We start from the raw sequence: 23,190 nt of genomic DNA on the forward strand, positions 1-23,190 counted from the left end.
AGTACTGAGACACTATCTCCCTTCTGGTTGTACGCCCTCCGCGGCCTCCGCTGCCTTCCACGTGTCTCAGCATGCACTTGTTGTTTGGCGTCTCCTGTCCTCTCCGGCCGGAGCCGCCATTACTACTATGTTTCTACATTGTGTTCCAAACCAGGTTTTCCATCTTACTTCCAGCATGGGCGCAGCCATGTTGGATGCAATCACATGTTCCAGCTCCTCCAATCTACTGGCTCTGAAATCTGCATAATTGCCCAGCCAATGCCTGCATAGCTGCAGGTATAAGTATCCTGTGTCTGGGCCAGATAGATGTCAGTGCTTCATTTGTCTCCAGTGGTTCCTGTGTGCAGTCTTCTACAGATTCTTCAGTGAACTCTCCTGCATTCAAGCCTGACTCCTCTGTGTTACACTCTGTGGTGTAACACGACACCTCTGTGATTAACCCTCTACAACATCACCTTACTCACCTGTGTCTGTATTCCGGCTTTCCAGCAGCCCCTCTTCAACAACTACAGTTTTCCAGCGAACCCTAGCTTCATTTACAGTTTTCCAGCGAACCCTAGCTTCATTTACAGTTTTCCAGCGAACCCTAGCTTCATTTACAGTTTACAGAACTTTTCTCTACATTCCAGGTTACTGGTATTAACCAGTTGCACACCTAAATTTCCACTTGTGACTTTCTATTGTTTTTGCACGTTTTATGACTTTTCATTTAATAAAATCACTGAAAGATATTTCCAGTTGTCGTGGTCACGCCTTCGGGCATCCTTGCTATTGTCTTTACGCATGTCCAGGAGTCCCATCGCTCCTCCAACATTCAGGTACCCGTCAACCCCTACAACTGAGGCTCCCAGTCACGGTCTCCAGCCCTCAGTTGTGACACAGAAGATCTGCGTACCAAGCCCTTCTTGGCCAGTCCGGAGCAATGAGAATCGCCTGAACTTTTGTTCTTTTGATTAGTTGAGAATCCTTGGAATGAGTGGAAGTGGAGGGTACATATACACTAACTTGAACACCCACAGTGTTACCAGAGCGTCCACCGCCACCGCCTGTGGATCCCTCAACCTGGAACAGTACCTCCGAAGCTTCTTGTTGAGGCGTGAGGCCATCATGTCTATTTGAGGTACGCCCCAAAGACTTGTCGCCTCTGCGAACACCTCTGGGTGGAGGCCTCACTCTCCCAGATGGAGATCGTGTCTGCTGAGGAAGTCCGCTTCCCAGTTGTCCACTCTCGGAATGAAGATTGCTGACAGCACCACCGCGTGCTTTTCTGCCCAGAGGATGATTCTTCTTACCTCTAATATTGCAGCTCTGCTCTTTGTTCCGCCCTGTCGGTTTATGTATGCCACTGTCGTTACATTGTCCGACTGAACCTGAATGGCCTGATCTTTCAGAAGATGTGCCGCTTGTAGAAGTCTGTTGTACACGCCCCTTAGTTCCAGAATGTTTATTGGAAGGATGGATTCCAGACTTGACCACCTTCCTTGGAAGTTTTCCCCTTGGGTGACTGCTCCCCAACCTCTGAGACTTGCATCCGTGGTTAGGAGGATCCAATTTTGAATCCCAAACCTGCGGCCCTCTAGTAGGTGAGAGGTTTGCAGCCACCAAAGGAGCGAGAATCTGGCTTTCGGTGACATACGGATCCTCTGGTGCATGTGAAGATGAGATCCCGACCATTTGTCCAGGAGATCCAGTTGGAAGGACCGTGCATGGAATCTTCCGTACTGTAGAGCCTCGTAGGAGGCAACCATCTTCCCCAGAAGGTGAATGCATTGATGAACCGATACCCGGGTCGGCTTCAGGACCTCCCGGACCATTGCTTGTATCACCAACGCTTTCTCTTCCGACAGAAAAACACACTGTACTTTCGTGTCGAGGATCATCCACAGGAAGGACAGTCTCCTTGTCGGCTCCAAATGTGACTTTGGAAGGTTCAGGATACATTCAAGAACCTGGACCAGTTGAGTTGAGAGAGCAATGCTATGTAACAACTTCTCCCTGGAAGACGCTTTTATCAGCAGTTCGTCCAGATAAGGAATTATGTTCACACCCTGCTTGGGGAGGAGTAGCATCATTTCCGCCATGACCTTGGTGAACACCGTCGGTGCTGTGGAGAGGCCAAACGGCAGTGCCTGAAACTGATAGCGACAGTCCAGCAGCGCAAATCTGAGATAAGCCTGGTGAGGCTGCCAGATCGGGATGTGAAGGTACGCACCCTTGATATCCAGGGATACCAGGAATTATCCCTCCTCCAGACCTGAGATCACCGCTCTCAGAGACTCCATCTTGAATTTGAATTCCCTCAAGTAGGGGTTCAATGAGTTTAGGTTTAATATTGGCCTTACCGAAACATGCGGTTTCGGTACCACAAACAGGTTTGAGTAATAACCCGTGTGTTGTAGGTGAGGTGGAACTGGAACAATTACATTTGACTTTAGCAATTTTTGAATAGCTTCCTGTGGGATAGCACTTTCTGTCAGCGAAGCTGGGAAGCATGATTTGAAGAATCTGTGAGGTGGGAGTTCTTGAAACTCCAGTCTGTACCCCTGGGTTAAAAATATCCTGAACCCAGAGATCCATGCATGAGGATGCCCAGACATGACTGAAATTTCTTAGTCTTGTTCCCACCTGCCCAATCTCCAGGCTGTGAGGTCCACCGTCATGCCGGGCATTTTGAGGAAGCAGAACCATCTGTTGCCTTGCAGCCGTGACGCGCCCGCACAGACCGCTCCTGCCCGCCCCACAACCCCAGCACAAACTCTCTCCCTACCCCGGCCCACACTGTACCGCCAGCCCCAATCACCACAATGCTGGGACCCACTGCACTCACACATCCCCATCACCCGCACCTGTGTGCAGGCGACAGGGCTCTCGCCGCTCCAGCGCCACATACACAAAGTCTCTCCCCTCCCAGCACCATACACCCGAACCCAACCAGCCCCCCGTCCCCCCTATCAGCCATTCACCCCCCTTTAGCCATACACCCCTCTATCAGCCACCACCCCGTCAGCCATCACCCCACCCCCTATCAGCATCACACCCCCATCAGTCACCACCCTGTCAGCCATCACCCCACCCCGTCAGCCATCACCCCCCTGTCAGCCATCAACCCCCCCTCCTGTCAGCCATACCCCCCAACAGCCATAAACACCACTCTATCAGCCACCCCCCCCCCCCCGCCTTATCAGCCATCACACTCCCCTATCATCCATTCATCCCCCCTATCAGCCATCCCCCGATGGCCATAAATGAGCATGCCTCCCTTTTGCTCACAACTCCGCTCACATCCTACTCATCTCAGGGTGGGGGCGCCCGCGGTGCTGCCTCTTACACCCACATATACCATGGTCTCCTGTACTTTTACACACACACACACACACACACACACACACACTCAGCCTGCACACTCCTAACATAACACACGCACCCTACACCCCCCAAACACAGACAATACACCTTCCCCATGTGTACACCAACACCCACCAACTTTCACACCTACCCCTATCACCCTCACACCACAATAACATACACAAATCACACACACCCCCAACACACCTTCTTACACACACACACTCACCCAAACCCCTCTCCTACACACCCCGCACACCCTAAGGTCTTCCCACACCCACCATAACCCCATACCTGCCAACCACCAACCACAAATACAGCACCCATCCAGCTTCTCCCCACCCAAAAAAATTATTACCTTCACCTAATGGCCCCCCCTTCCATGCACACACTCCTACTCCCCCAAATAAAAACCCCCACCACCCTCCACCCATCCATCACATATCAACACACTCCACCTATGCACATCTCCAACTCCATCCACCTACAACTCCATCACACACTGCACGTCCTATCACCACCCTCAACCCTCACCCCTACACCAATACATATAGAGGCAGCCACCCACCCCCACGCTATTTCGCGAGCACCATACATCACTACCCAACACTTTTTATTAACCCACACACACAACCACGTACCCCTCCAAAATAACACTCCACCACCCACATTCCCTTCCACACCCTCCACAATCCTGTACAACACCACACTACGCCTATTACACACCCACCTCCCTCTCTATACAGCCCATGGATTTTGTCACACCATCACCACAACAATTAGCCCACAACTGGACCCGTCTCACCTACAAGCACCAACATGCCAATTCATGCTCCACCCCCCCCCCCCAACCTCCCAGCCACACACCACAATACCCTACACAAAACAACCTATGCAGAAAACCCACAGCCATGCCACCTTCCAACACACTCACCCTAAAGCACACACATACAACTCCACCAACTACTACACCTCCTAACCCCTCACCCACCCCTCATCCCTAGCCCAACTTATACACTGGCAACACCACATCCACCCACACTCTGCTCGGCCCCCCAAACACACCATTTTCTCTACACCACGTACAATCTATGTACCCCTTCCACAACAAACTAAACACCAAACATTGTTCCTTCACCCCCCTCCACAATGCAGCATGCAATATATAAAACACCTACCACGTACAAACTCTGACCCTCAACACGGATTATGTCTACCCTTCACAACAACAGTTACCCAACAACACTACCCGTCTACCCTACAAGTAACCACATGGCCTACACACACACTTACAGCCCCACTTCACACAATAAACTTAAAACACCCTACCACCACTCCCAAAATCACACAACATTCTTCATCCTCCACAAACCCTATCACAAGACACCACAACCCAAAACTCATAACTACTATGGCCCTGCCCCTAATCCACCTACTTTGCATGTCCTGTCACTACCGCCATCTCTCACCCCTACACCAATACATATAGAGGCAGCCATATAGATGCAAGGGTGTTTCAGGAGTCCAGAAACTCACTGACCTTTTATACACACACACTGATTACAAGCAAACAGATCACAGGTGAGGATGGTTACCTTTAGTAGCCATTCAAACCCGTTTGTGTCAACTTGTGTGCATGTTATCAGGCCAAAATCTCCAGGGTATGTAAACTTTTGATCAGGGTCATTTGGGTAGTTTCTGTTGTCATTATGATTTAAAAAGAGTAAACACAGTTGTTTGACAATAAATGGCTTCACCCAACCACTAACCATGAGTGAAAGAAAAGTTTGTGAGTTATCATTCATATTCTCTGACAAATGGGCAGAAAATCACAAATTCTGAGCACAACCGTATATATGAATGAAAACTGGAAGAAGACAAGAGGACTACAAAACCAAATTACTGAAGAAGAATTTTTCAGAAGGGAACAAGGGGGAAATAGTCCAGGGATATTCAGGAAATTCCCCTACACCAAGTCTATACTTGGATGTAAGTCCTCAATTCCAGAAGAGACAAAGACCTTAAAACAGCTCCCCATAGCACGTGTGGTCTTGATATCAGAATATGTGCTATAAGAATCAGGACCTGTGACGTCAACAGACTGGAATGGTGGAGACTATCCTTTCAATCTAAAGTAATTGAGATATATGACACATGCTTGTGGAGGTCCTGATCCCAATCGTGAAAAGAAAAGAAGCCATTAGATCCCTTCCACACTGCGATCTTCGAGTTAAGATGGTAAGCATCGCTATTAGCCGTGGGAATCTCCTGGAGAACCCGAATGTACCAATAACCTGTACATGTATACCATATATATATATATATATATATATTATACATATAGATAAACTGTATGTATGAAAATATATACATCTCCTATATATTTGCCTTGTGACTCTGTGCCTAGCCCTCTAACGCTGGGTGGAGTTAGCAGCTCCTGCCCTGTCCCAGTGCCAGCACACCAGTAGCAGAACGGTAGCAGCCGCCACAGAATCCGCCCACCGTCCCCAGCCTGAAGCCACCAGTGCACGGACGCCCCACAGTGCCAGGTAACCACGGACCCCTCCCCTGCCACCTACAACCCACTGACACCCGCACCCCCCCCCCCCCCACCAGCTCCCACATCCAGCCATGAACGGCCCAGACAACCCCTATCCCGACGCCTGCATAACTCACCACACTGCCCAGCCTAACCCCACTGCACCGAACCCACAACCATCAGTGGCAGGGACACGCACCACGGCCGCCCAGCCAGCCGCACCGCATACCACCCCTCCCATCAGCCGCACAAACCCACCTGGCGCACCCACCTTCCCCATAACGCCGGGACAGACTGCCGCAGCCCACACCGCCGCTATCCCACCCTCCTCACAGCACCATCTGTTGCCTTGCAGCCTCGACGCGCCCGCACAGACCGCTCCTGCCCTCCCCACAACCCCAGCACAAACTCTCTCCCTACCCCGGCCCACACTGTATCGCCAGCCCGTCACCACAACGCTGGGACCCACTGCACTCACACATCCCCGTCACCAGCACCTATCTGTGTGCAGGCGACAAGGCTCTCGCCGCTCCAGTCCCCACCACCACATACATAAAGTCTCTCCCCTCCCAGCACCATACACCCGCACCCAACCAGCCATCCTACCCCCCCCTATCAGCCATCAACCCCCCCTATCAGCCATCCACCCCCCCAGCCATCACCCCACCCCATCAGCCATCCACCCCCCCTATCAGCCATCACCCCCCCCATCAGCCACCAACCCCATCAGCCATCCACCTTCCTCTATCAGCCATCCCCCCCTTATCCCCCCATCAGCCATCCCCCGATGGCCATAAATGAGCATGCCTCCCTTTTGCTCACAACTCCGCTCACATCCTACTCATCTCAGGGTGGGGGGGCCCGTGGTGCTGCCTCTTACACCCACATATACCATGGTCTACTGTACTTTTACACACACACACGCACACTCAGCCTGCACACTCCTAACATAACACACGCACCCTACACCCCCCAAACACAGACAATACACCTTCCCCATGTGTACACCAACACCCACCAAATTTCACACTTACCCTATCACCCTCACACCACAATAACATACACAAATCACACACACCTAACCAAATCCCTCTCCTACACACCCAGCACACCCTAAGGTCATCCCACACCCACCATAACCCCATACCTGTCAACCACCCACCACAAATACAGCACCCATCCAGCTTCTCCCCACTTAAAAAAATAAATACCTCTACCTTCACCTTATGGCCCCCCCCTTCCATGCACACACCCCCACCACCCTTCACCCATCCATCACATATCAACACACTCCACCTATGCACATCTCCAACTCCATCCCCCTACCACAACTCCATCACACACTGCACGTCCTGTCACCACCCCCAACCCTCACCCCTACATCAATATATATATATATATATATATATATATATATATAGATTTGTTTAGAACCGTCACTCCTTTGCTGCCAAAAGTGGATGTTCGGTGCCTTCAGTGGAAATAATAGATAATGCACATGGAGACTGCGGCACTCAATTTTCTGAAGTTGAAGAGTTTTTACTGAAGCATAATTACAAAAGTTACAAGATGCCTTTACAAGGCCGACGTTTCGGTGCTGCAAGCACCGTCTTCAAGGCAGGCATGGATGGTATTACAGGTACAAGAAACTAGCAAGACAAACAAACATAGATTTCTTACCTAAATAGGCCCACAGACATCACGCCGCTGGAGAGCCGGGACCGGACTCCGCTTCCGCCTGCCGCAGCTGCGTCTGCGTCACTTCCGGTGACGTCAGTCGACTACCTCCTACGTTACCATGGAGACGCGTCCCGTAGTCATGGTGACGCGTCTAACTCTCTGGCCGCCTCTATGGAGCCGCTGACTGATCTCCCCGGCCCTCCAAGCGGCGATCTGCTGAACAAACACAAGGGGACACATTAGTAATTGCTCTGCTGGGCATAATAGCACATAAGAGGGTATGCAATAGAATATGCAGACATGGATACACACATAATGCACCAGATGGTGCACTAGACATTAAAGATATTGTTTGTATAAAGAATGAAGGAAGAAGATAAGAAAGACAAAGTAGGAAAGCAACTCTATTGCATACCCTCTTATGTGCTATTATGCCCAGCAGAGCAATTACTAATGTGTCCCCTTGTGTTTGTTCAGCAGATCGCCGCTTGGAGGGCCGGGGAGATCAGTCAGCGGCTCCATAGAGGCGGCCAGAGAGTTAGACGCGTCACCATGACTACGGGACGCGTCTCCATGGTAACGTAGGAGGTAGTCGACTGACGTCACCGGAAGTGACGCAGACGCAGCTGCGGCAGGCGGAAGCGGAGTCCGGTCCCGGCTCTCCAGCGGCGTGATGTCTGTGGGCCTATTTAGGTAAGAAATCTATGTTTGTTTGTCTTGCTAGTTTCTTGTACCTGTAATACCATCCATGCCTGCCTTGAAGACGGTGCTTGCAGCACCGAAACGTCGGCCTTGTAAAGGCATCTTGTAACTTTTGTAATTATGCTTCAGTAAAAACTCTTCAACTTCAGAAAATTGAGTGCCGCAGTCTCCATGTGCATTATATATATATATATATATATATATAGAGGCAGCCACCCACCCCCACGCTATTCCGCAAGCACCATACATCACTACCCAACACTTTTTATTAACCCACACACACAACCACGTACCCCTCCAAAATAACATTCCACCACCCACATTCCCTTCCACACCCTCCACAATCCTGTACAACATCACACAATACGCCTATTACACACCCACCTCCCTCTCTATACAGCCCATGGATTCTGTCACACTATTACCACAACAATTAGCCCACAACTGGACCCGTCTCACCTACAAGCACCAACATGCCAATTCATGCTCCACCCCCCCAACCTCCCAGCCACACACCACAATACCCTACACAAAACAACCTGTGCAGAACACACTCACCCTAAAGCACACACATACAACTCCACCAACTACTACACCTCCTAACCCCTCACCCACCCCAACTTATACTCTGGCCACACCACATCCACCCTCACTCTGCTCAACCCCCCAAACACACCATTTTCTCTACACCACGTACAATCTATGTACCCCTTCCACAACAAACTAAACACCAAACATTGTTCCTTCACCCCCCTCCACAATGCAGCATGCAATATATACACCTACCACGTACAAACTCTGACCCTCAACACGGATTATGTCTACCTATTACAACAACCGTTATCCGACAACACTACCCGTCTACCCTACAAGTAACCACATGGCCTACACACACACACTTACAGCCCCACTCCACACAATCAACTTAACACACCCTACCACCACTCCAAAAATCACACAACATTCTTAATCCTGCACAAACCCTATCACAAGACACCACAACCCAAAACTCATAACTACTATGGCCCTACCCCCAATCCACCTACTTTGCACGTCCTTGTCACTACCGCCATCCCTCACCCCTACACCAATACATATAGAGGCAGCCACCCACCCCCACACTATTCCGCAAGCACCATACATCACTACCCAACACTTTTTATTAATCCACACACATCAACGTACCCCTCCTACATAACATTCCAACACCCACATTCCCTTCCACACACTCCACAATCCTGCACAACACCACACTACCCTTATTACACACCCACTTCTCTCTCTATACAGCCCATGGATACTGTCAACCCATCACCACAACAGTACCCGTCTCACAACCAGGAACCCACATGCCAATTGCTTCCCCCCACCCCAACCTCCCAACCACACACAATACCCTACACAAAGCAACCTATGCAGAAAAACCAAAGCCATGCCACCTTCCAACACACTCACCCTAAAGCACACACATACAACTCCACCAACTACTACACCTCCTAACCCACCCCTCACCCAACTTATACACTGGCCAGACCACATCCACCCTCACTCTGCTCAGCCCCCCAAACACCATTTTCTCTACACCACGCAAAATCTATGTACCCCTTCCACAACAAACTAAACACCAAACAATGTTCCTTCACCCCCCTCCACAATGCAGCATGCAATATATACAACACCTACCACGTACAAACTCTGACCCTCAACACGGATTATATCTACCCATCACAAGTTACCCCACAACACTACCCGTCTACCCTACAACCAACCACATGCACTACACACACACATTTACAGCCCCACACCACACAATTAACTTAACACACCCTACCACCACTCCAAAAATCACAACTTTCTTCACCCTGCACAAACCCTATCACAAGACACCACAACCCAAAACTCATAACTACTATGCCCCTACCCCTAATCCACCTACCTTTACACAAGTACAGTACCTATGCACCCCCTCGACCATGCCCAACACCCCCATTTAAAACCAACCATACACCAAACAATACACACGCACACACACACCCTCCCTTCAGACTCACATTCACATCCTCCACACAGGACAACCACCACCACTGACTACAGCTACATAGACCTTTTTACACTACACCTCTACAATAACAACCCCATCCACATGTCCCCTTCTATAACCACACAGACAACACACACACAACCTTCACCACCATCTCTCCCCACAAGCAGGCACAACCTACATCGCAGTCCCACAGCCACACGTTAACAAGTCATTTACAGCCACATTCTGTACAGCCTCCCCTGAAGACACTGTTCACCCACTCACAAGACCCTGCACCCCATTCACCATCACATTCCCTTTTGTCATACTACATCTACCCACGAACAAACCTCCCATTCCACCAACACAAACTATACAACTATTCTACACTTTCACTTCTCAGTAGAGATTATGGGGGCATAGCCCCTTACGACGGTGTGAAGAGCGCCGTAGGGCGCGATGAATCACCTAGTATATATATATACACACACACACACACACACACACATACCGCTGTACATATTAAAATAAGAATTTACTCACCGGTAATTCTATTTCTCGTAGTCCGTAGTGGATGCTGGGAACTCCGTAAGGACCATGGGGAATAGCGGGCTCCGAAGGAGGCTGGGCACTCTAGAAAGATTTATGACTACCTGGTGTGCACTGGCTCCTCCCACTATGACCCTCCTCCAAGCCTCAGTTAGGACACTGTGCCCGGACGAGCAGACATAATAAGGAAGGATTTAGAATCCCGGGTAAGACTCTTACCAGCCACACCAATCACACCGTACAACTCGTGATACTATATCCAGTTTGACAGCATGAAAACAACTGAGCCTCTCAACAGATGGCTCAACAATAACCCTTTAGTTAACAATAACTATTTACAAGTATTGCAGACAATCCGCACTTGGGATGGGCGCCCAGCATCCACTACGGACTACGAGAAATAGAATTACCGGTGAGTAAATTCTTATTTTCTCTAACGTCCTAGTGGATGCTGGGAACTCCGTAAGGACCATGGGGATTATACCAAAGCTCCCAAACGGGCGGGAGAGTGCGGATGACTCTGTAGCACCGAATGAGAGAACTCCAGGTCCTTCTCAGCCAGGGTATCAAATTTGTAGAATTTTGCAAACGTGTTTGCCCCTGACCAAGTAGCTGCTCGGCAAAGTTGTAAAGCCAAGACCCCTCGGGCAGCCGCCCAAGAAGAGCCCACCTTCCTTGTGGAATGGGCATGTACAGATTTTGGCTGTGGTATGCCTGCCACAGAATGTGCAAGCTGAACTGTACTACAAATCCAGCGAGCAATAGACTGCTTAGAAGCAGGAGCACCCAGCTTGTTGGGTGCATACAGGATAAACAGCGAGTCAGAGTTTCTGACTCCAGCCGTCCTGGAAACATATATTTTCAGGGCCCTGACAACGTCTAGCGACTTGGAGTCCTCCAATTCCCTAGTAGCCACCGGCACCACAATAGGCTGGTTCAGGTGAAACGCTGACACCACCTTAGGAAGAAATTGGGGACGAGTCCTCAATTCTGCCCTATCCATATGGAAAATCAGATAAGGGCTTTTACATGATAAAGCCGCCAATTCTGACACTCGCCTGGCTGAAGCCAAGGCCAATAACATGACCACTTTCCACGTGAGATATTTTAGATCCACGGTTTTTAGTGGCTCAAACCAATGTGATTTTAAGAAAACTCAACACCACGTTGAGATCCCAAGGTGCCACAAACGGGGGCTGAATATGCAGCACTCCTTTCACAATGTCTGAACTTCAGGTACTGAAGCTAATTTTTTTTTTTTAAAGAAAATCGACAGAGCCGAGATCTGTACTTTAATGGAGCCTAGACTTAGGCCCATATTCACTCCTGCTTGCAGGAAATGTAGAAATCGACCTAGTGGAAATTCCTCTGTTGGGGCCTTTTTGGCCTCGCACCATGCAACATATTTCCGCCACATGCGGTGATAATGCTTTGCCGTAACATCTTTCCTGGCTTTAATAAGCGCAGGAATGACTTCTTCCGGAATACCCTTTTCCTTCAGGATCCGGCGCTCAATCGCCATGCCGTCAAACGCAGCCGCGGTAAGTCTTGGAACAGACAGGGCCCCTGCTGAAGCAGGTCCTGTCTGAGCGGCAGAGGCCATGGGTCCTCTGATATCATTTCCTGAAGTTCCGGGTACCAAGCCCTTCTTGGCCAATCCGGAACCACGAGTATCGTTCTTACTCCTCGCCATCTTATTATTCTCAGTACCTTTGGTATGAGAGGCAGAGTAGGGAACACATAAACCGACTGGTACACCCACGGTGTCACTAGAGCGTCCACAGCTATCGCCTGAGGGTCCCTTGAATATCTCTTTAGCTTTTTGTTGAAGCGGGACGCCATCATGTCCACCTGTGGCCTTTCCCAACGGTTTACCAACAGCAGGAAAACTTCTGGATGAAGTCCCCACTCTCCCGGGTGTAGGTCGTGTCTGCTGAGGAAGTCTGCTTCCCAGTTGTCCACTCCCGGAATGAACACTGCTGACAGTGCTAGTACGTGATTTTCCGCCCATCGGAGAATCCTTGTGGCTTCTGCCATTGCCATCCTGCTTCTTGTGCCGCCCTGTCGGGTCACATGGGCGACTGCCGTGATGTTGTCTGACTGTATCAGTACCGGCTGGTTTTGAAGCAGGGGTCTTGCCTGACTTAGGGCATTGTAAATGGCCCTCAGTTCCAGAATTTATATGTAGGGAAGTCTCCTGACTTGACCATAGGCCCTGGAAGTTTCTTCCCTGTGTGACTGCTCCCCAGCCTTGAAGGCTGGCATCCGTGGTCACCAGGACCCAGTCCTGTATGCCGAAACTGCGGCCCTCTAGAAGATGAGCACCCTGCATCCACCACAGTAGAGACACCCTGGTCCTTGGAGACAGGGTTATCATTTGATGCATTTGAAGATGCGATCCCGACCACTTATCTAAGAGGTCTCACTGGAAGGTCCTCGCATGGAACCTGCCGAATGGAATTGCTTCGTATGAAGCCACCATTTTTCCCAGGACTCGTGTGCAACGATGCACCGATACCCTTTTTGGTTTTAGGAGATCTCTGACTAGAGATGACAGCTCCTTGGCTTTCTCCTGCGGGAGAAACACTTTTTTCTGTTCTGTGTCCAAAATCATCCCCAGGAACAGTAAGCGAGTGGAAGGAACCAGCTGTGACTTTGGAATGTTCAGAATCCAGCCATGCTGTTGTAGCACCTCCTGCGATAGTGCTACTCCGACCAGTAACTGCTCCCTGGACCTTGCCTTTATAAGGAGATCGTCCAAGTATGGGATAAATAAAAACTCCCTTTTTTTTTTTTTGAAGGAGTATCATCATTTCTGCCAATACCTTGGTAAACACCCTCGGTGCCGTGGACAGGCCAAACGGTAGTGTCTGGAATTGGTAATGGCAATCCTGTACCACAATCTGAGGTACTCCTGGTGAGGAAGATAAATAGGGACATGCAGGTAAGCATCCTTGATGTCCAGGGATACCATGTAATCCCCCTCGTCCAGGCTTGCAAAAACCGCCCTGAGCGATTCCATCTTGAACTTTGTTATGTAAGTGTTCAAGGATTTCCATTTTAAAATGGGTCTCACCGAACCGGCTGGTTTCGGTACCACAAACAGTGTGGAATAGTAACCCCGTCCTTGTTGAAGTAGGGGCACCTTGACTATCACCTGCTGGGAATACAGCTTGTGAATTGCCTCTAGCACAGCCTCCCTGCCTGAGGGAGTTGTCGGCAAGGCAGATTTGAGTAAACGGCGGGGGGGAGACGCCTCGACTTCCAGCTCGTACCCCTGAGATACTACTTGAAGGATCCAGGGATCCACCTGTGAGCGAGCCCACTGATCGCTGAAATTTTTGAGGCGGCCCCCCACCGTACCTGGCTACGCCTGTGGAGCCCCCGCGTCATGCGGTGGACTCAGAGGAAGCAGGGGAAGAATTTTGATTCTGGGAACTGGCTGCTGGTGCATCTTTTTCCCTCTTCCCTCGTTTGACCCGCCTGCTTTTTTGAAGCCGAAAGGACTGTACCTGATAATACAGTGCGTTTCTTAGGCTGTGAGGAAACCTGAGGTAAAATATTTTCATCCCAGCTGTTGCTGTGGATACGAGGTCCCAGAGACCATCCCCAACCAATTCCTCACCCTTATAAGGCTCTATGTGCCTTTTAAAGTCAGCATCACCTGTCCAGTGTCGGGTCTCCAATACCCTCCTGACAGAATGGACATTGCAATAATTCAGGATGCCAGCCGGCAAAATATTCCTCTGTGCATCCCTCATATATAAGACGACGTCTTATGTTCGCAAAATAGTATCCCTGTTTGAAAGGGGTACAGACCACGCTGCAGCAGTCTGCAGGTCTCAGTCTAGTACCTGAGTGTGTAATTACAGACTTCAGGATAGCCTCCTGCTATTTATCAGCAGGTACCTTCAAAGTGGCCGTATCCTAAGACGGCAGTGCCACCTTGACAAACGTGTGAGCGCCTTATCCACCCTAGGGGATATCTCCCAGCGTAACTTATCCTCTGGCGGGAAAGGGTACGCCATCAGTAACTTGTTAGAAATTACCAGTTTCTTATCGGGGAAACCCACGCTTTTTCACACTTCATTCACTCATTTGATGGGGGAACAAAACACTGCCTGCTTTTTCTCCCCACACATAAAACCCTTTGTTTTTAGTGGTACTTGGGTTAATGTCAGAAATGTGTAACACATTTTATATTGCCGGGATCATGTAACGGATGTTCCTAGTGGATTGTGTATATGTCTCAACCTCGTCGACACTGGAGTCAGACTCCGTGTCGACATCTGTGTCTGCCATCTGAGGGAGCGTTGATGGCCTTTGAGACGTCTGGGCAGGCGCGGGCTGAGAAGCCGGCTGTCCCATAGCTGTTACGTCATCCAGCCTTTTATGTAAGGAGTTGACACTGTCGGTTAATACCTTCCACCTATCCATCCACTCTGGTGTCGGCCCACAGGGGCGACATCTCATTTATCGGCATCTGCTCCGCCTCCACATAAGTCTCCTCATCAAACATGTCGACACAGCCGTACCGACACACCGCACACACACAAGGAATGCTCCAATGAGGACAGGACCCACAAAAGCCCTTTGGGGGGACAGAGTGAGAGTATGCCAGCACACACCAGAGCGCTATATAATGCAGGGACTAACTGAGTTATGTCCCCTATAGCTGCTTTTATATAATTTATACTGCGCCTAAATTTAGTGCCCCCCCCCTCTCTGTTTTAACCCTGTTCTGTTTAGTGTAGACTGCAGGGGAGAGCCAGGGAGCTTCCCTCCAACGGAGCTGTGAGGGAAAAATGGCGCCAGTGTGCTGAGGAGATAGGCTCCGCCCCTTTTTCGCAGACATTTCTCCCGCATTTTTATGGAATCTGGCAGGGGTTAATATACATCCATATAGCCCTGGGGGTTATATGTGATGTATTTTTGCCAGCCAAGGTGTTTATATTGCTGCTCAGGGCGCCCCCCCCCCAGCGCCCTGCACCCTCAGTGACCGGAGTGTGTGGTGTGCATGAGGAGCAATGGCGCACAGCTGCAGTGCTGTGCGCTACCTTGGTGAAGACTGATGTCTTCTGCCGCCGTTTTTCCGGACCTCTTCTTGCTTCTGGCTCTGTAAGGGGGACGGCGGCGCGGCTCCGGGACCGAACACCAAGGACTGGGCCTGCGGTCGATCCCTCTGGAGCTAATGGTGTCCAGTAGCCTAAGAAGCCCAATCCGGCTGCAAGCAGGCGAGTTCGCTTCTTCTCCCCTTAGTCCCTCGCTGCAGTGAGCCTGTTGCCAGCAGGTCTCACTGAAAATAAAAAACCTAAATCTATACTTTCTTTCTAAGGGCTCAGGAGAGCCCCTAGTGTGCATCCAACCTCGGCCGGGCACAAGATCTAACTGAGGCTTGGAGGAGGGTCATAGTGGGAGGAGCCAGTGCACACCAGGTAGTCATAAATCTTTCTAGAGTGCCCAGCCTCCTTCGGAGCCCGCTATTCCCCATGGTCCTTACGGAGTTCCCAGCATCCACTAGGACGTTAGAGAAATGTTAGTTTTGCAGTAAGGTTTATACCCTGTTCCGTTTGTGCCACAGGGTTCTGTTCTTAGAAAACGGGTGGACCAGACAAACCTCTCTTCTGGACAGGAAACAGAATACTACGATAGCGTAGTAGTCAATCTATAAATAGGGGAGAGAACTGGAAGACATCAAGTGATGGCAGAGCTCTGCAAGAAGTTTCTGTCAACTTTCTCCAATCTCCCTAACCTGTAGGAAAAGGAGGCGCACACATACATATACAATGATTTCTCCAGATATGTAATGTATATATTCTAAATAATTATAAAGCAATAGCAGGACATAAAATATTGCACAAAGTGCCAGTGTTTCCCTTCCGGATATTAAACACTGGTCAAACCAGTGACTCTGACATCGCTGTGTGCAGGGAACATCACTGTGTGTAGGGAACGTAATCACTAGGCTACGGAGCCTGCCCCCGCCAGTGTACAAAGAAGGGCAACTAAAATGGTGCATTGCCTACATCACAAAACTTTCCCGGAAAGGCTAAAAGATCTTAACATGTATAGTATGGAGGAGAGGAGGGAAAGGGGAGACATGATAGAAACTTTCAAACATACCAAAGGTTTTAACAAAGTTCAGGTGGGAAACATTTTTCAAAGGAAGAGAAGTATTAAAACGCGAGGACATACACTGAAACTGGAGGGAGGCAGGTTCAGGGGAAATTTAAGGAAAAATTATTTCACAGAAGGGGTAGTGGATAAGTGGAATAGCCTCCCATCAGAGGTGGTAGAGGCTAAGACTGTGGAGCAGTTTAAACATGCTTGGGATAGGCATGTGAATATCCTTACAAGGAATTAAGGTTCAAAGAGGGTTGCGATTTACCTAAAGGATAAAAAAAAATGGGCAGACTAGATGGGCCAAGTGGTTCTTATCTGCCGTCAAATTCTATGTTTCTATGTTTCTATCATTACCAGCAAACTATCCCCTGGGAACAAAAATAAGTAGCTCCGTACAGCCTCCAAGCTTCCGTTATTGGACAGCTGCATTTTAAGGAGATGCTCAAAACACTGCAGGTGCTTAAATAGAAACCTCACGCTGTTACACATAGTAGCAAAATGTCGAACTCCGGAGGTGTATAAGTAAACCAGAACCTCCTCACAGACATCTATCTATATGTGTTGTACAGAAACGCAAGTCTGCGAAACTAGGATCGAAGGTGAAACATACCTGGATCTGTCTTCTATACAAAGTCCAGTCTAATCATGTTCTGATGAGTCTCAAATACTCCCTGTTCCTTGTGGCCAAAGACAGCTGCAGAGAAAAACCAACTTGACCGTATGCAAATTGACACTCAGTCAGATGTCCGTATAGTAGGAATGTGTGAGGACTAAAGGTCATTATACACAGTACAGACTGGAATACATGCTAGTGAATGTGTCCAAGATACAGTGCACAGCACGCTGTGTTTGTAAGAAGAATTATAGTATAATGAAATTTATCTGAGACTACGTCACGTGTTTTATAGATTTGTTTAGACATGTAGATACATATATGCATACATCTATACAAATACATAATACACACAGGCATATACATCTCCAGAATATCATGTTGGGATGTTAGTGTGTTTAACACGGTCCCTCCCCCATCCAGCGCGGGAGCAAGTGGCGCCACGCACTAGCCTGTACCTGCCATCTTAAAGATTGGAGGTGGTATGTACAGTAGTAAGTGATCTGGGCAGGGCAACAGATCTCCGTGTTACCTTAGTTCTGAGCTGCCTTAATGTCACAGCGCAGGAGTGTATAGTGCCATGTGCCAGCATGCACCTGCTGTACTGCAGCACACTGTCTATGCCATAGACGTTCCCCTACATCACAAGCACTGCAACCCACCCATCGTAGTGAGAGCAAAGGGCGCCTTGCTGCGGTCTGCCTCCGGCTCGGCGTCAGACCTCCTGCTGTTACCTTGGCGGTCCCAGTCAGCCAACCTGATAATTACAACAGCGGCTTTTCGTAGCGCATGGAAAGGAAGATCGGCCTGGATAGCGCTTACCGCTGCCCTACCATTGCCCCGGGGCCGCTGCAGGCGTGTACGCTCTGGGTACGGATGGGGGAGGGGGTCGCCTACTGGCTATATGCTGCGTCACCCCGGCCCCAGGATGGGCCGTGCTGCTCACTACAGCTCCGAGTCCCTGCACCATTGAGGGAGGAATTGGGTATAAACATGTCATTGTGAGCAGGGCTAACCACTAGGCTTGTATAAAAGAGAATGCCTAACTTCAGAGGATACAGCAGTTCTGTCTGTATATTGTATACACATAGACCATAGAGTGGTGTGCTCCATGAGTGGACAGAGGAGCTTTACCTGCACCGTGGCTCTGACTGCCCCTGCTGTATAGCAGCCAGCAGGCCCGGGGACACCGCTAGCGGGGATCAGAGTTATACTTACAGAGCTTCTTTCTTCACCCATGCTGCCGGTGGTGGCTGGCTGCTTGTGGTTCCATCTCAGCAGTAAACTGCTGGATGCAAGATACCCAGGGACTGATGTCCCTGCAGCCAGAGACTCGGGCTCCAAACCCCGCAGGGTGGTATCGAGCTCCCCCGTAGCAGCCAGGCAGGGGCAGTCTGCCAGACTGTTGCAGAAGTTTAAGAGTAAAAATGAAAAGAAAAATCTCTGGAGTTCCAGAGGAAGTGACCGGCTCTCCCGGGCACATTTCTAAAACTGGTCTGGGGAGGGGTATAGAGGGGGAGGAGCCAGTCACACATTTAAAATTTTAAAGTGCCGGCTCGACTGATCACCCATTTATACAACATGGTACTAACTCCAGCATCCCCTATGGATGAGAGAGAAATTGTCTAACTATAAGTCACTATTTTCCTGTTCTGATTATTCATTTATGTACTCTGAAATTGGTTGTTACAGATTCCTTGTGGCGCCATATAAATAAAGGGTAATAAGAACTTCAGGACCTTGATTATGTGTATTGTTCTACTTATACGTTGCTAGATCCAGTGCTATAGTCAAAAGATTTAAATTGTCTAACTATGTGATATTGCCTAGTGAGGTAATGAATAAAAGGTACTGAAGATCAAGTGTATTAAAGGAACCATCAGTACAGCTAGATGTCAGAAGAGGAACTTCACACAATCACTTGTTGTGTATATATCTCGCTTATCAATTCGGTATATAATAAACTTTTACTTTTGAACCAGTTGAAACAAATTACTATTCATATAATATCAACACAGTATTGACAGAGTTACACAAGGACCACCCTCGTAAGATCCCCTCTCCAGCTGCAGGAGACCTGGCTTGCATAGATCTTTTCTTTGGGTATTTGAGGTAATTTTATGATCATCCTACCTGTAAACAATATTCTCTTTACAATCAAAATTCTTTCAACTACCTTGGTGCTCAGTTTCTTTGTTACCTTCCTCAAACAACTAATAGTGATCATTGTCCACCAAGAAATACTGTCAGGGCTGCTACTCCAAACTTTTTGTCGTTCATAGGAATGGCTGGTGAGTCAATCAGTTCTAGAAAGCTCAACATGTAAGTACATCTCTTTAGATTCAGGAATTAACCTTTATGGTCCCTTGGAGCATATACAAGCAGCATCAAAGGTGTAATTTATTTGTTGGATATGTGCTTTGGTACCCTGGACTCTGCAGTTCTGGATTATAACATGTTGGCATCATGGACCAGGTTTCCATTAGGTAGTTGTAAAGTGGCCACATGTGCCACTGTTCATTAGTAACTACAAGGTTAATGTAATAACTTCAGGTGGCTCAACGGCTGTTGTCTTCTCGATACAGTGACTCTGCAGGCGTGTAGCAGTGGACGGGGAGCTCGACCAGCTGCACAGGAGTCCAAAATCAACTTTTTAATCAAGCCACGCTGGCAGCTCAGGGAAGTTACATCCTATCGCACCACTCACTAGGCCACTCCCTGGCCCTAGGCTTGGAATGCATGCCCCTAGGAACTCCAAATACCTTAGGCATTTGCCTATGCCTAGGGCTGGTTCTGCTAATAGAGCTTAAAGGGGTTCTGGTAACACCATTAACAGAACTATTCAACCATTCGCTAGCTACAGTAGTAATTCTAGAGGGCTGGAAAAGAGCACATGTAATATCACTGCACTAATGCTGAGAAATACAGGCAGGTACTGATCCATCATGCAATACCATCAGGGAGCCAGAATAAAATTGTCTCCAAGTTTATTCTGCAGCAAGAAAACTATCCTAAACATACAGGCAATGTCATGCAGAACGATCTTCAGCGTAAAGAACAAGTAGTCCTGGAAGTGTTGATATGGCCCCCACAGAGCCCTAATCTCATCATCGCCGAGTCTGTCTGGGATTAAATGAAGAGACAGAAGGATTTCAGTAGGCATACATTCACAGACGATCTCTGGTTAGTTCTCCAATATGTCTGGAACAACCTCCCTGCTAAGTTCCTTCAAATACTGTGTGCAAGTGTGCCTAGAAGAACGGATGCTGTTTTGAAGGCAAAGGGTGGTCACACCAAATATTGATTTAATTTAGATTTCTCTTCTGTTCATTCACTTTGCATTTTATTAAATTGATAAAAATAAACGATTAACACTTCTATTTTTGGAAGCATATAAATACCCTTAGAGAGACCTAAGGAACAAATAGGGTTGAACTTGCCAAACCGGATAAATGAAAAGGGGCAGGCTAGATGTTTATCTATAAAAACAAGCCCATAAACACACTTCGCTATGACACAACTCCTTTGATTTGTTTGAATGCCATCTGGATCATGTGATTTATCAATTATTTTCATTTTTTAACATTTAAAAAAAAAAATTTCACACATGCTGGAGGTCTACAATTGAAAGTTTATTTGTTCAAATACACCATAAGAGCTGCAAGCACTTTCTTGACAAATATACAGAAAAAGGTACATTAATGTTATGGCAAACACTCAGGTCAAATTTCTCCAATGTATCTGTATTTTTGAAAAAAGAAAAGAAAAATAAAATATACAGAGGATGGTTAGCTTATGTATTTTCTTAAAAATTACTCCAAAATGGTATCTGTCATGCCAGCTGATCACTACAACTAAAATTTACAAAGTAAGTGCAAAGGGAGATAAAGGCCTTGCAAGTTACCTTTTACCGATTGAACTTTTCAGTAGGAAACATGACTTACAAATACAGCAGGCAAACTGACTAATGGACTGGCTGTGTGTTTTCAATTCTGAACCGCAGTCTCAAATTGTGCTAAATGCTTCATCAACAGTATGGCACATTTTGGTCCGTGATGGTTTCTTAGCCTATTTGGGAATATGAACTGGGAAAATGAAAAGTGTATTCTAGGAACAGACAACACAGGGGTGATGTAAAAGCAGATTCCAATTTTTCATTATTTTGTTTTGGTTTCTTTTCTTGGTTTGCATGTCTATATATAGACACATGTTTATGTCATTGTTTAAATGCCAAGTATAATTGCACAGATGAAGGAAATATGTAAAGGTTGCTTATAGGAAATAGTCAGGAGTGCGTCGGGTAACATGCGGCTCTCCACGGCGCGGAGCAGGGTCAAATTGAAGGCTGCAAAGATATAAAAGAGGTCATACGTTAACTTGATAAAGAGGTACTTTTTAGTTTTAGAATATATTGTTACTTATAGAAGGGTATCTACTTTATCTTGCTTTCCCTGGTTCACAGAACACAATGGTCTCTGCCAAAGATCTTCAAAGAACATGACCAAATATAATGCAAATCCTAAATATATCCTGATAAAGGCAAAAACTCAAACAATATATGCACATTTACCACAAAACAGGAAATGTGTATACGAGACTCAGGGGTCTATTTACTAAGCCTTGGATGGAGATAAAGTGGAAGGAGATAAAGTACCAGCCAACCAGCTCCTAACTGTCATTTTTCAAAATCTACAGTTGGGAAGGAGAGACAAGACAAAAAACCCTTGTTTGGGAGCACTCATTTGAATAAATTAAATTAGATTAGATGAGGTAAGTATGGAAAAAAATATAGATACGATAAAACTTAACCTTTAATTGTTTCTCAAATAAAAGGAAAAAAAGGGGAGGAGGAATAGTATGAAGAATATAGGACTCGTGTCTGGTAATTTAGCGAAAAAAACTTGTTTAACCCTTTTAGCAAAAGAGGTACAAGTGGCTAGGAGAAGGTGAAAATATTGGAAGTGATAAATTGGAAGGATATAGGTATATTCAAGTGAAATGAGTATATCCAGGACCGTCACTATTTATGCCTCAATACAAAGGTATCCAAATGGAGAGTGATATGGTAGCAAGTTTGAATGAGCAATGTTGAATGTTGTATTAGAGATAGAGGAAAAAGGGGGCCCACTGCACCTGGTAGTCTCAGGGGGTTTCCCATCCTGATACTGACCAGGCCATACCTGCTTAGCTTCCGAGATCGGACAGGATCGGGCGCATTCAGGGTAGTATGGCCGTGGGCCTGGGGTGAGAAAGAAGTGAAAGAAAATAAGAGCAAGATTTCAATGTCCGTGCTGAATACAAATCCACCATGGGTGGTCCGGGAGTGTTTTTCCAGAAACAGACATAGGGGTATAGTCAGTTTTGGAGAATTAAAATGGGGCCCACTGCACCTGGTATTCTCAGGGGGTTTCCCTTCCTAATACTAGCCAGGCCACACCTGCTTAGCTTCCGAGATTGGACAGGATCGGGCGTATTCAGGGTAGTATGGCCGTGGGCCAGTGTGAGGAAAAAATTGAGTGGAAAGGGAGAATGCACTGTTTTAGTGTACTTCACACTCAACCACAACCACTGATGGTTTCGGGATAGTATTTCCAGACAATGTAAAAATAATTGGTG

At 47.9% G+C, this 23,190-nt stretch overlaps 1 protein-coding gene and 2 pseudogenes across 1 annotated transcript in view; all 3 read right to left on the reverse strand.

Annotated features, from left to right (window-relative positions):
• Positions 1-21,185: 21,185 nt before the first annotated feature.
• Positions 21,186-23,190, reverse strand: part of PPP2CB (protein phosphatase 2 catalytic subunit beta) — a 179,082-nt gene continuing 177,077 nt past the window's right edge. The window contains exon 7 of the mRNA XM_063920016.1: positions 21,186-21,919. Within this exon, the coding sequence (XP_063776086.1) occupies positions 21,847-21,919 (73 nt within the window). The 3' untranslated portion in view covers positions 21,186-21,846. The remainder of the gene's footprint in view (positions 21,920-23,190) is intronic.
• On the reverse strand, positions 22,696-22,813 carry LOC134941295 (5S ribosomal RNA; annotated as a pseudogene).
• On the reverse strand, positions 22,953-23,070 carry LOC134942498 (5S ribosomal RNA; annotated as a pseudogene).

Source organism: Pseudophryne corroboree, chromosome 1, assembly GCF_028390025.1.
Source record: "Pseudophryne corroboree isolate aPseCor3 chromosome 1, aPseCor3.hap2, whole genome shotgun sequence".
In the NCBI taxonomy this organism is placed as follows: Eukaryota; Metazoa; Chordata; class Amphibia; order Anura; family Myobatrachidae; genus Pseudophryne; species Pseudophryne corroboree.